General features: G+C 50.0%; 3 protein-coding genes across 6 annotated transcripts in view; 1 reads left to right on the top strand and 2 right to left on the bottom strand.

Moving 5' to 3' along the window:
• LOC126992291 (histone H4) overlaps nt 1-1,853 on the bottom strand; it is a 47,837-nt gene extending 45,984 nt beyond the window's left edge. For all 4 annotated transcript variants that reach the window (XM_050850951.1, XM_050850950.1, XM_050850949.1 and 1 more), the window contains exon 1: nt 868-1,853. In XM_050850951.1, the coding sequence (XP_050706908.1) occupies nt 1,503-1,814 (312 nt within the window). In that variant the 5' untranslated portion in view covers nt 1,815-1,853 and the 3' untranslated portion in view covers nt 868-1,502. The remainder of the gene's footprint in view (nt 1-867) is intronic.
• Nucleotides 1,854-5,762: 3,909 nt separating this feature from the next.
• LOC126992288 (histone H2A-like) lies at nt 5,763-6,917 on the top strand. Its single transcript, XM_050850944.1, has one exon. The coding sequence runs from the start codon at nt 5,763-5,765 to the stop codon at nt 6,132-6,134; it is 372 nt and encodes a 123-aa protein (XP_050706901.1). The 3' UTR covers nt 6,135-6,917.
• A 3,433-nt stretch (nt 6,918-10,350) lies between these two features.
• LOC126992298 (histone H4) lies at nt 10,351-11,728 on the bottom strand. Its single transcript, XM_050850959.1, has one exon. It carries the CDS (start codon nt 11,720-11,722, stop codon nt 11,411-11,413), a length of 312 nt encoding a protein of 103 aa, XP_050706916.1. The 5' UTR covers nt 11,723-11,728; the 3' UTR covers nt 10,351-11,410.
• Between the last annotated feature and the right edge of the window lie 1,723 nt (nt 11,729-13,451).

The raw sequence follows: 13,451 nt of genomic DNA, 5'->3' as shown, positions 1-13,451 counted from the left end.
GTTTGTTTGTTTGTTTGCTAGTTAGCTTGTTATTTTGTTTGTTTGCTAGCTAGCTACCTTGTTTGTTTGTTTGTTTGTTTGCTAGCTAGCTTGTTTGCTTGCTTGCTAGCTAGCTAGTCAGTTTGTTTGTTTGTTTGTTTGTTTGTTTGCTAGCTAGCTAGTTTGTCTTTTAGTTTGTTAGCTAGCTAGTTTTGTGTTTGTCTGTTAGCTAGCCCGTTCGCTTTAATTGGCAGGCAGGCAGGCAGGCAGGCAGGCAGGCAGGCAGGCAGGCAGGCAGGCAGGCAGGCAGGCAGGCAGGCACACCTATTTACATGCCGGCACACCTACTTTCATAGAAACGTATTTGCAGCTTTTTAGTCATCCACCTGTCTACTGTTGGGCATGTAGACGCTTGCCCAGGGTTCCGGCGGCCTACTCGGTGGCGGGGCTGGTTCAACGTATCTGAAAAAGCGGGTCCAGTAAGAGAGGGCGCAACGTTATGATGAGGACGACAACGAGAAACAAGAAGAAGAAGAAGAAGAAGAAGAAGAAGAAGAAGAAGAAGAAGAAGAAGAAGAAGAAGAAGAAGAAGAAGAAGAAGAAGAAGAAGAAGAAGGAGGAGGAGGAGGAGGAGGAGGAGGAGGAGGAGGAGGAGGAGGAGGAGGAGGGAGAGGGAGATTCCCACTTCCTCAGCCTTTCCCTTTCAAAGGTCGCTCTGAGCCTGTCCCTCACCCTCTAACCCTACCCTTGCTTTCCTATACACTCCTGCACATTCCAAGAGACAATAGAAGGAGTGGATCAAGAAGGGGAGGCTTCTTTCTCTCTGTCTATATATTTGCCGTCTTTCTCATTATTGCTTTCTTTCTCTTTTTCTCTTTCTTTCTTAACCTTTCTATGTCATTCTTCCTCTCTTTCTTTTCCTCTTCCCGTCCAGACGTCGCTTTGTTTTGTCTATATATTTTCCAATATAGTTTTCTCTCTCTCTCTCTCTCTCTCTCTCTCTCTCTCTCTCTCTCTCTCTCTCTCTCTCTCTCTCTCTCTCTCTCTCTCTTTTCATAAATATCCTGTTACTGATTTTACAAAGAATTGACAGGGACAGGGGAAATTATGGCAAAATGATGTTTCTGTAAGAACTGAAACAAACAAATTGGAGCTTCCTAGTGGCAAATGAGGTGGATGGGGAGCAGTGGGCGGAGGTGTGAACCATCATTAGGCAGGAGGGAGGGAGGGAGGGAGGGAAAAGGTGGGATTGAGGAAACAAACAAACTAGTGTCAAATGAGGTGGATGGGGAGCAGTGGGCGGAGGTGTGAACCATCATTAGGCAGGGGGGAGGGAGGGAGGGAGGGAGGGAGGGAGGGAGGAAACAGAAAGAAAGAAAGAAAGAAAGAAAGAAAGAAAGAAAGAAAAAAAGGAAATGTAACTGAAGTAAAATGTGTGCTACTATTCTCTTAGTGAATAAGAATGTGGACCTCAAAGAGGTCCGGGGTGGGTGGGTTAGGTCGGGCTCGCTCAGGCAGCGGCATTAACCACCGAAGCCGTACAGGGTGCGGCCCTGGCGTTTGAGGGCGTACACCACGTCCATGGCGGTGACGGTCTTGCGCTTGGCGTGCTCAGTGTAGGTGACGGCATCCCTGATGACGTTCTCCAGGAACACCTTGAGCACACCACGGGTCTCTTCGTAGATGAGCCCGGAGATGCGCTTCACACCGCCACGGCGCGCCAGACGACGGATGGCCGGCTTGGTGATGCCCTGGATGTTGTCCCGAAGAACCTTGCGGTGACGCTTGGCGCCTCCCTTTCCGAGTCCCTTGCCTCCCTTGCCGCGGCCAGTCATGGTTCAGGTGGGTAGCTCAACAGTGGAGTGAGTGTTGGGCTGCCCTTTTAACTTTAATAGTTTATTGGTAACCTTTACATAAGACATACATAGAAAATAAACATGAAAAATTACAAAAATAATCAGTTACCAAAGCAGGCTCTAAACAAGCAGCCTGCCCGATGTACATAGTTGGCACTACAATTGGACAAGATTACACATGGATGAAATGTCTTTTTATTCAGTGGTCACCGGCGTAGTAGCTTTCGAGCTCAGCGTCGGTGAGGTCTCTGTCTGCGTTGAGGAAGAGGTCGTCGTCCACGTCTCCGACGTCGACCTCGTCCTCCGAGACGTCTTCCTCCTCGTAAGTCGCCCACTCAACCTCCTGCCTGTGGTCGAAGTGACGTGGGGGGTTACCCAGTGGGCGGGCCGTCTGGATCGAGTCGGGGAGCGGCTTCCCCTCATGGAGCATCCTCCTCTCAAGAGGGAGGGCTGTCTCTCGGGGGATACTCTCGAACCTCGCCTCGATCTTCTGCTCAGCGAGGCGCTCGTAGTCGATCAAGAGATCGACCAGTTCCGCCTCGGTGAAGGTGTAGGCCCGCTGGGTCTGGGTCGTCTGACAGCTGCTGGGGGCCTCGCGGGGTGCTGGCTCCTCCGTAGTCGTCGGCGCGTCCCTCGTCTCAGGTGTCTGGTCCCGGGTCCTCTGTTTCTTCTTGCTGGCGGGTACATCTGGGGACACAGCTGGGGTGTCACCTCAGCGGTCACCGCTGCCGTCTCCGTCCTCGTCAGACGTGGTGGGTCCACCTCCATCTCCCTAGCGGGAGACTTTGGTGTCGGGACGCTCCGTGGGTCCCGGCTTCCTCCTCCGTCTGCGGCGCCTCCTCCCGCGTCCTTCTCCATGGGGTGACGTTCTCTCCTCCGTGGGCGGCTGCCTCAGCCGCTGTCGCGTTGCTGCCGGGTCCGCCGAAGACGGCGTCCTCCGCGGTCTGGCACCCGGGATTCTGCGTAGTCGAGCGGGGCACCTGCGGTTCCAGGCATGGTGCCCGGAACTGCAGTTGGGGCACACAGCCACCGGGCGAGCCTCGCCTTTCCGAAGGCGGCGAACGCAGTCCCTCGTGGCGTGGTCCCTGCTGCACACGCCGCACAGCTCCTCCGTCCTGGTACACTGCCGCTGCCTGTGGCCGAAGGCCTGGCACTTGTAACAGCGCACAGGCTCCGGCACATAGCGGCGGCAGGTAAAACGTCCCCAGCATCCGAGGTCCAGCGAGGCGGGGACACGTCCCCGCAGCGTCAGCTGCACGCTCCGGGTGGGAAGGCGGCGTCCGTGCGTTGTAGTGGCACCTCACTGCAGCTGCAACGCAGGCAGCACTGCAACGCAGGGTGCGCCAACACGTCCAATGGGAGGTGGGTATCCAAGCAGGACACCCTTCACCGCCGCCTCCTTTTTCTCCAGGGTGATGCCGCGGGTCCGTCCAGCAGCAATCTCGTCCAGGGTGGTGGCGTGGTCCCAGTCCCACGCACGGATGAGGAAGTCCCCCGCGCGGGAGACCGTCACCCGGAGTCGCAGCTTCCGCTCGTCCTCCATCCACCGAATGGCCTGGTAGTGGGTGCTGAAGTCCGAAGACACCAGCCTCCACTCCGGCAGGGGTCCGCTCGATCGGTCCTCCCCGCCGTCCTCGTGAAGCGTCCTCCTTCGGGCCCGCTTGCTCTGCACGCGGGTCCATCCGTCCCCGTCGTCAGGAGCAGACTCCGTGGGCCGCTTCCTTCTTGCCGCCATAGCAGAGGCGGGAGCTGAAAGCTCAACCGGGCCGTCTGCAGGGGCAAGTCAGGGAGAGCAGCAGTGAGGAGAGAGGGTCTGCACTCACTGCTGTCTGCGCTGGAACTGTGTGGGCTGCCCCAGCGTTCGCTCTATATATGCAGAGCCAGAGGCGGCGGTGGTGGGTCTTTGGGCGATAGGCTGGCTCCTGCCGTCTACTTCCGGACGGCCCAGTGACGTTGGGTGAGCCTCCACACGGTACTAGGCTCTAGCATATGCAGACAGCTCCAAGAGACCCCTAAATTCCTCCAATAGGGCTAGATAGATGCACTGCCTGACGGGGGCGGGCAAGCGCGGGACTAGGAGGCGGCGCACGCGCAGGACGCGGCGGACCACCGCTCCTCCCCCGGCCGCCAAAACTATAAAAACCAGAAACGGCTGGGAAGACTCAACTGTTCTGTTCGTCCGTAGCCATGGCCCGTACCAAGCAGACTGCCAGGAAATCCACCGGTGGCAAGGCGCCCCGCAAGCAGCTGGCCACCAAGGCCGCTCGCAAGTCGGCCCCGGCCACCGGAGGAGTCAAGAAGCCTCACCGCTACAGGCCCGGGACCGTGGCCCTCCGTGAGATCCGCCGCTACCAGAAGAGCACCGAGCTCCTCATCAGGAAGCTGCCCTTCCAGCGTCTGGTGCGCGAGATCGCCCAGGATTTCAAGACCGATCTCCGCTTCCAGTCCTCTGCCGTCATGGCTCTGCAGGAAGCCTCCGAGGCCTACCTCGTCGGTCTCTTCGAGGACACCAACCTCTGCGCCATCCACGCCAAGCGTGTCACCATCATGCCAAAGGACATCCAGCTGGCCCGTCGCATTCGCGGCGAGCGTGCCTAAGCGGGCGTTGCCCGTCTGAGTACTACAATCTGCTCACACTATATCTAGGCCCTTTTCAGGGCCAAAGTCACTTTCCGGGAGAGAGTTTAGACAGACACTGGGGCGGGCAGGGGGGGAGGAGGAGGATCACTGGCTTGTTGCCTGTCCCACATATCCTTCTGCTTCATAATCTCATATCAATTGATTGGGGGGCTTTGATTTCTCTCTTAACTTATTTCAACTGGCGGGTGCACGAGTAGGGAATATGTGGGGACTACATGCAGGCAGGAAGACAGGAATTACCAGAACAAGTAAATAAATATAAACGGAGGGGCGGAATCACTAACTACTGATGACGGCTGCTATGTATACGCATATATCGCTCATCGCGATCCCCTGCACCTAACCACAAACGACCGAGAGAAGCATTGGCGATTTCAAGCCTTGGTCGCGGTTTGGCGAGCACTGGCGGGACTCGGTCCGCTTATCGATGCCATGCATCCCTTGGTGGGTCAGCTCAGTGAGTGAGTGAGTAAGAGAGAGAGAGAGAGAGAGAGAGAGAGAGAGAGAGAGAGAGAGAGAGAGAGAGAGAGAGAGAGAGAGAGAGAGAGAGAGAGAGAGAGCGCGGGAGGGACTAACCGTCTTCGTTCTCTTTCGGGAAATAGTTTGTGGCTCCGATGGAGCCGGTTCTTTTCCAGTGCAAGCAAGTTGGTGGGTTGCTTATTTGGAGGAGGTGTACTTGGTGACGGCCTTGGTGCCTTCGGACACGGCGTGCTTGGCCAGCTCACCGGGCAGGAGGAGACGGACGGCCGTCTGGATCTCCCGACTGGTGATGGTGGAGCGCTTGTTGTAATGGGCCAGGCGAGAGGCCTCGGCGGCGATGCGCTCGAAGATGTCGTTCACGAAGGAGTTCATGATGGACATGGCCTTGGAGGAGACGCCGGTGTCGGGGTGGACCTGCTTGAGCACCTTGTAGATGTAGATGGAGTAGCTCTCCTTCCTCCTGCGCTTCTTCTTCTTGTCACCCTTGGCGATGGCCTTCTGGGCCTTGCCGGCCTTCTTGGCGGCCTTTCCTGATGCTTTGGGGGGCATGTCTGCTTCTTCGTTCCCAGACGGCGAGCGAATGTTGCCGGGCCGCACCCGGATTCCCCCCTTTATGGCGGCGCCGCTCGATCGGGATCGCGGGGACGCGTGGCGGCGCGCGCTCCCATTGGCAGGCTCGCCGGGCCGTCCCCGCCCTCCGATCCTGCGCTGCACTATATATAGGGCGAAAAAGCCGCGAAAGCAGGTATTCGCTCTCCGAGCCCACAGCAGAAGCGCAAGTCCACGCCCCCACCACTCACTGTCGACATGTCTGGACGCGGCAAGGGAGGAAAGGTGAAGGGGAAGTCAAAGTCCCGCTCCAGCCGTGCCGGCCTGCAGTTCCCCGTGGGCAGGATCCACCGTCTCCTGAGGAAGGGCAACTACGCCGAGCGCGTGGGCGCCGGCGCCCCCGTGTACCTGGCGGCCGTCATGGAGTACCTGGCCGCCGAGGTGCTCGAGCTGGCCGGCAACGCGGCCCGCGACAACAAGAAGACCCGCATCATCCCCCGCCACCTGCAGCTGGCCATCCGCAACGACGAGGAGCTGAACAAGCTCCTCTCCGGCGTCACCATTGCCCAGGGAGGTGTGCTGCCTAACATCCAGGCGGTGCTCCTGCCCAAGAAGACCGAGAAGAAGTAATCGCCCTCGGCCTTTCAGGGACGACAACAGTACCGTTTAATCCGGCTCCCCTTGGGAGCCACACCCTTTTCCAAAAAGAGACTTCTGGACACACACCCTCAACTACATAGTGACATTCCTAGGTCAATTCCTGCTGATATTACTAGGAAGAAGACCCTCAGTCATGACAACAATTAACAACCCCCACGTCTGGCAGGCTTCCCACACTTAGTTTGTTTTCTTCACGGCAGGTAAGGGACTCCTCTGCTGACAACGACGATAACAACAATTAACCCACACACAAGACATAACATAACAAATAAAAAAAACGCAAAACAGAGCCGGGAGGTAGGTCGTTGAGACGATGATGGCCGTCGTGCAGATCAGATGCGGCGCTGCCCCCGCCGAGATGAAGTAGGTAGGTAGGTAGGTAGTAGCTGGGTGGGCTCCGACCCGCTGTGGCCTGTGGAGTAGGTCCGGAATGAGTAAAATGAATCAGTCAGTCACTCACTGACGTCATGTATGATCCCCTGCCTCACCCGAGAAAGCATGCATCGGTTTGTACCTTCACCTTCACCTTCACACGGTATAGTTTAACCCAACCTAAACATCCGGCCTCACACACAGGTGCTAGGTAGACCCTGAGGAGAAGAAGAAAACGTTTGGGAGGGTAAGCTAAACTAAGTGCAAAACCACCAGGGCCAGCCAGCACAGACACTGCCATACAGGAGTCTCACCTCGCGCTAGCTAATAAGAATTAGAATTAGAATTAGAAGAACACACACACACACACACACACACACACACACACACACCAAAAAAAAAAAAAAAAAAAAAACAAAGAGTTTAAGGAGAACCACGCACATAGCTCCGCCGTAGGTTCCCCTAGCGGACGGGGAACCCCACGAGTCGCTCTTCTGCTGTAACTAAAAGCCATTGCTAAGGAGTGATTTTTTTTTTTTTTTCCTTGAGAAATATCTTTAGCATATTCTTTGGCCAGTATGTGGGTAGAGTTTATTACATTGCATGATTCTCTCTTGATTATATCTTTGAAGTCTTTTGCTACCATAAACCATACAGGAGCAGTATATTCACACCTACTATACATTTCAGCGGCGGACAAACGCTGTTTTTCGCAAATATCTCCTAAACGAATCATTGGATCAGTATGATATTTCAACACACTGCCTTTAACACCCGGACCTAATTTATGGCTAATATACCATGTTGCAATATGTGTTATGTTAGGAGCTTACTGAGTGATATTAAGCCTAATCCAGTCATCATATCTAAGGTGTTAAACAGAATCGGACGAGTGTGGGGTACTCCTCTAGCCCCTCCACCAACGCCCCGAACAACCCCAAGACCACTCCTTCCCTACTCCAATATCGCAGTATCCCCCTCCTGGTTGCCCTCTTCACCCCCCTACTCACACCATCCCCCTTCCCCAGCCCGAGGCTATGACTTAAGCAGACTACACTATCATTATTATATATATATATATATATATATATATATATATATATATAATTACATACTTTTTTCATATTGCTTCCACTTAATAAGTAGTGGAATGTACATATATATATATATATATATATATATATATATATATATATATATATATATATATATATATATATATATATATATATATATATATATATATATATATATATATATATATATATATATATATATATATATATATATATATATATATATATATATATAGTAATGACTACGTATTACGCACGATAACCATATGTATAGATGGAGAAAATTATACGCGGTTTATAATTTTGGCAAAATATAAATATGAAAGAGACAAGTCAACAAAATAACATGCTCTTAGTTAATAATCATACTATCTATACATATACACGTACATAACATTCTAATATATAATACAGTGATGGGAGAAATAGGAAGGGACACAAGAGTGATGAGGGAGGCGAGAAGTTAGGGGGAGAAGAGGAGGGATAACGAGAGCGAGAAGGGGGAGTAGTTGTGGCTAGGAATAGTTTGGGAGGGTGCAGGGGGGGGGGGCACACTTTCCTTCGAATGCGTCAACATGACTCGTCGGGTTTGTGTTATTTTTCACAAGTAAACTCGTCACATAAGACATACAGTAATGTGGTAGGTTAGCTATAAATTAGGTCCGGGTATTATAGGTAGTGTGCTGAAATATCATACTGATCCAAAGATTCGTTTAGGAGATATTTGCGAAAAACAGCGTTTGTCTGCCGCTGAAATGTATAGTAGGTGTTACGGGAGTTATGAATAGAGATCTTATATGATTTTTCTACTTCGGTAATCATTACACTTTTAACTCTGAACTTTCTAGCCTTTTTTGAGGTAGATTCTTAGAATAAAAGCCTTAACAAGCAATTACTTCCCTCTATACCTCTCACATACAATAATGAAAATATATCTGTTCTGGTTGTAGGTATTAGAATATTTGAGTAACTATGAAAGAGTTGATAAAAGCGCTATTAGATTTCATTTTTCCTCCCATATGCACAGGATGTAAAAACAAACTTGTTCAAGGAGAATGATTTATTTGTACCATTTGCTTGAGTAACAGATAATCCTATTACCAATCGTTTTGTAGATACAGCTACTATTACCTATGGTCTTGCATTAAAAAATAAAAAAAAAAAAAAAACAATTGGGGAGGTATTAGGAGTTGAGTATGGCAATATTTTTGTATTAACATCCAGCTATTTCAGTGATAGATGAAATAATACTTATTCCATTCCACAGGCAAATATTGCAGGAAAGACACTATAATCCAAGTGATTATTTTCGCTAAAGGACTTTCAGAATCACTAAAAAGAGACAGTCATCTAACATATGTAAAAAGAAATCGCAATACTCCATCCCAAGCAAACCCCCCCCCCAAAAAGGAAAGCCAACACGCATTACAAACCTCAACAAACTAAGAACAAAACTCCCACAACAAAACTAACTAACAAGTTAGCTTGCAACAAACAAACGAGCTAGCTCCCTAATTAGCTTTTTTGCTAGTTAGCTAGCTAGTTAGTTAGTTAGTTAGTTTGTGTCTTTGTTTGTTTGTTTGTTTGCTAGTTAGCTTGTTATTTTGTTTGTTTGCTAGCTAGCTACCTTGTTTGTTTGTTTGCTAGCTTGTTTGTTTGTTTGTTTGTTTGTTTGTTTGTTTGTTTGTTTGTTTGTTTGTTTGTTTGTTTGTTTGTTTGTTTGTTTGTTTGTTTGTTTGTTTGTTTGTTTGTTTGTTAGTTAGTTAGTTAGTTAGTTAGTTAGTTAGTTAGTTAGTTAGTTTGTTTGTTTGTTTGTTTGTTTGTTTGTTTGTTTGTTTGTTTGTTTGTTTGCTAGCTAGCTAGCTAGCTAGCTACCTAGCTTGCTTGCTTGCTTGCTTGCTTGCTTGCTAGCTAGCTAGCTAGCTAGCTAGTTAGTTAGTTAGTTAGTTAGTTAGTTAGTTAGTTAGTTAGTTAGTTAGTTAGTTAGTTAGTTAGTTAGTTAGTTAGTTAGTTAGTTAGTTTGTTTGTTTGTTTGCTAGTTAGCTTGTTATTTTGTTTGTTTGCTAGCTAGCTACCTTGTTTGTTTGTTTGTTTGTTTGTTAGTTAGTTAGTTAGTTAGTTAGTTAGTTAGTTAGTTAGTTAGTTAGTTAGTTAGTTAGTTAGTTAGTTAGTTAGTTAGTTTGTTTGTTTGTTTGTTTGTTTGTTTGCTAGCTAGCTAGCTTGTTTGCTTGCTTGTTTGCTTGCTAGCTAGTTTGTTTGTTTGTTTGTTTGTTTGTTTGTTTGTTTGTTTGTTTGTTTGTTTGTTTGTTTGTTTGTTTGTTTGTTTGCTAGTTAGCTTGTTATTTTGTTTGTTTGCTAGCTAGCTACCTTGTTTGTTTGTTTGTTTGTTTGTTTGCTAGCTAGCTTGTTTGCTTGCTTGCTAGCTAGCTAGTCAGTTTGTTTGTTTGTTTGTTTGTTTGTTTGCTAGCTAGCTAGTTTGTCTTTTAGTTTGTTAGCTAGCTAGTTTTGTGTTTGTCTGTTAGCTAGCCCGTTCGCTTTAATTGGCAGGCAGGCAGGCAGGCAGGCAGGCAGGCAGGCAGGCAGGCAGGCAGGCAGGCAGGCACACCTATTTACATGCCGGCACACCTACTTTCATAGAAACGTATTTGCAGCTTTTTAGTCATCCACCTGTCTACTGTTGGGCATGTAGACGCTTGCCCAGGGTTCCGGCGGCCTACTCGGTGGCGGGGCTGGTTCTACGTATCTGAAAAAGCGGGTCCAGTAAGAGAGGGCGCAACGTTATGATGAGGACGACAACGAGAAACAAGAAGAAGAAGAAGAAGAAGAAGAAGAAGAAGAAGAAGAAGAAGAAGAAGAAGAAGAAGAAGAAGAAGAAGAAGAAGAAGAAGAAGAAGAAGAAGAAGGAGGAGGAGGAGGAGGAGGAGGAGGAGGAGGAGGGAGAGGGAGATTCCCACTTCCTCAGCCTTTCCCTTTCAAAGGTCGCTCTGAGCCTGTCCCTCACCCTCTAACCCTACCCTTGCTTTCCTATACACTCCTGCACATTCCAAGAGACAATAGAAGGAGTGGATCAAGAAGGGGAGGCTTCTTTCTCTCTGTCTATATATTTGCCGTCTTTCTCATTATTGCTTTCTTTCTCTTTTTCTCCTCCTTTTTTTCTTTCTCTTTCTTTCTTAACCTTTCTATGTCATTCTTCCTCTCTTTCTTTTCCTCTTCCCGTCCAGACGTCGCTTTGTTTTGTCTATATATTTTCCAATATAGTTTTCTCTCTCTCTCTCTCTCTCTCTCTCTCTCTCTCTCTCTCTCTCTCTCTCTCTCTCTCTCTCTCTCTCTCTCTCTCTTTTCATAAATATCCTGTTACTGATTTTACAAAGAATTGACAGGGACAGGGGAAATTATGGCAAAATGATGTTTCTGTAAGAACTGAAACAAACAAATTGGAGCTTCCTAGTGGCAAATGAGGTGGATGGGGAGCAGTGGGCGGAGGTGTGAACCATCATTAGGCAGGAGGGAGGGAGGGAGGGAGGGAGGGAAAAGGTGGGATTGAGGAAACAAACAAACTAGTGTCAAATGAGGTGGATGGGGAGCAGTGGGCGGAGGTGTGAACCATCATTAGGCAGGGGGGAGGGAGGGAGGGAGGGAGGAAACAGAAAGAAAGAAAGAAAGAAAGAAAGAAAGAAAGAAAAAAAGGAAATGTAACTGAAGTAAAATGTGTGCTACTATTCTCTTAGTGAATAAGAATGTGGACCTCAAAGAGGTCCGGGGTGGGTGGGTTAGGTCGGGCTCGCTCAGGCAGCGGCATTAACCACCGAAGCCGTACAGGGTGCGGCCCTGGCGTTTGAGGGCGTACACCACGTCCATGGCGGTGACGGTCTTGCGCTTGGCGTGCTCAGTGTAGGTGACGGCATCCCTGATGACGTTCTCCAGGAACACCTTGAGCACACCACGGGTCTCTTCGTAGATGAGCCCGGAGATGCGCTTCACACCGCCACGGCGCGCCAGACGACGGATGGCCGGCTTGGTGATGCCCTGGATGTTGTCCCGAAGAACCTTGCGGTGACGCTTGGCGCCTCCCTTTCCGAGTCCCTTGCCTCCCTTGCCGCGGCCAGTCATGGTTCAGGTGGGTAGCTCAACAGTGGAGTGAGTGTTGGGCTGCCCCAGCGTTCGCTCTATATATGCAGAGCCAGAGGCGGCGGTGGTGGGTCTTTGGGCGATAGGCTGGCTCCTGCCGTCTACTTCCGGACGGCCCAGTGACGTTGGGTGAGCCTCCACACGGTACTAGGCTCTAGCATATGCAGACAGCTCCAAGAGACCCCTAAATTCCTCCAATAGGGCTAGATAGATGCACTGCCTGACGGGGGCGGGCAAGCGCGGGACTAGGAGGCGGCGCACGCGCAGGACGCGGCGGACCACCGCTCCTCCCCCGGCCGCCAAAACTATAAAAACCAGAAACGGCTGGGAAGACTGAACTGTTCTGTTCGTCCGTAGCCATGGCCCGTACCAAGCAGACTGCCAGGAAATCCACCGGTGGCAAGGCGCCCCGCAAGCAGCTGGCCACCAAGGCCGCTCGCAAGTCGGCCCCGGCCACCGGAGGAGTCAAGAAGCCTCACCGCTACAGGCCCGGGACCGTGGCCCTCCGTGAGATCCGCCGCTACCAGAAGAGCACCGAGCTCCTCATCAGGAAGCTGCCCTTCCAGCGTCTGGTGCGCGAGATCGCCCAGGATTTCAAGACCGATCTCCGCTTCCAGTCCTCTGCCGTCATGGCTCTGCAGGAAGCCTCCGAGGCCTACCTCGTCGGTCTCTTCGAGGACACCAACCTCTGCGCCATCCACGCCAAGCGTGTCACCATCATGCCAAAGGACATCCAGCTGGCCCGTCGCATTCGCGGCGAGCGTGCCTAAGCGGGCGTTGCCCGTCTGAGTACTACAATCTGCTCACACTATATCTAGGCCCTTTTCAGGGCCAAAGTCACTTTCCGGGAGAGAGTTTAGACAGACACTGGGGCGGGCAGGGGGGGAGGAGGAGGATCACTGGCTTGTTGCCTTTCCCACATATACTTCTGCTTCATAATATCATATCAATTGATTGGTGGGTCTTTTATTTCTATATTAACTTATTTCAAATTGAGGGTGCACGAGTAGTGAATATTGTGGGACTACATGCACGCAGGAAGACAGGAATTACCAGAACAAGGAAATAAATATAAACGGATGGGCGGAATCACTAACTACTGATGACGGCTGCTATGTATACGCATATATCGCTCATCGCGATCCCCTGCACCTAACCACAAACGACCGAGAGAAGCATTGGCGATTTCAAGCCTTGGTCGCGGTTTGGCGAGCACTGGCGGGACTCGGTCCGCTTATCGATGCCATGCATCGATGAAGGAAGAGGGAGGAGCAGATGGAGAAGGCAAATAGGAATGGAACGAAAAAGAGGAAAAAAGGAAGGAGAAGCGACGACTAGTGAAGAAACGATGGGAAGAATCGAATTTGAGACTAATAAAAGACTGAGGAGAGCAAAGAGGAAGAAGCAAGAGAAAGTAGAACAACTATCAGGGCAGAAGTAAAAACAGAAACACGGGAAAAACAACCAACGCAAAGGAAGAGCGAGGTGAAAAAGACGGAAGTTTAGGAAAGACAGAAAACTTACAGAAGCGAAGAATAATAGACAATAAAAAGCAGCGGAAAGAAAACAACAACAACAACAACGAAAGAGAAAAGAAAAAAGAAAAGAAACATGGAAGACGACAAATGCAAGGAAAATGCGAGAAGACTACGAAATGGAAAAAGACAGAAAACATAAATAAAAATCGAAACGTAGTAGGCAATGAAAGCAA

Source organism: Eriocheir sinensis, unplaced genomic scaffold (genome assembly GCF_024679095.1).
Source record: "Eriocheir sinensis breed Jianghai 21 unplaced genomic scaffold, ASM2467909v1 Scaffold434, whole genome shotgun sequence".
Lineage (NCBI taxonomy): Eukaryota > Metazoa > Arthropoda > Malacostraca > Decapoda > Varunidae > Eriocheir > Eriocheir sinensis.
The sequence above is the reverse complement of the archived record's forward strand: the minus strand, read 5'-3'. Positions and strand labels throughout refer to the sequence as shown.

Bases quoted from the DNA above. Each gene is read 5' to 3' on its own strand.
- LOC126992298 (XM_050850959.1), bottom strand. From the start codon at position 11,722: ATGACTGGCCGCGGCAAGGGAGGCAAGGGACTCGGAAAGGGAGGCGCC.
- LOC126992288 (XM_050850944.1), top strand. From the start codon at position 5,763: ATGTCTGGACGCGGCAAGGGAGGAAAGGTGAAGGGGAAGTCAAAGTCC.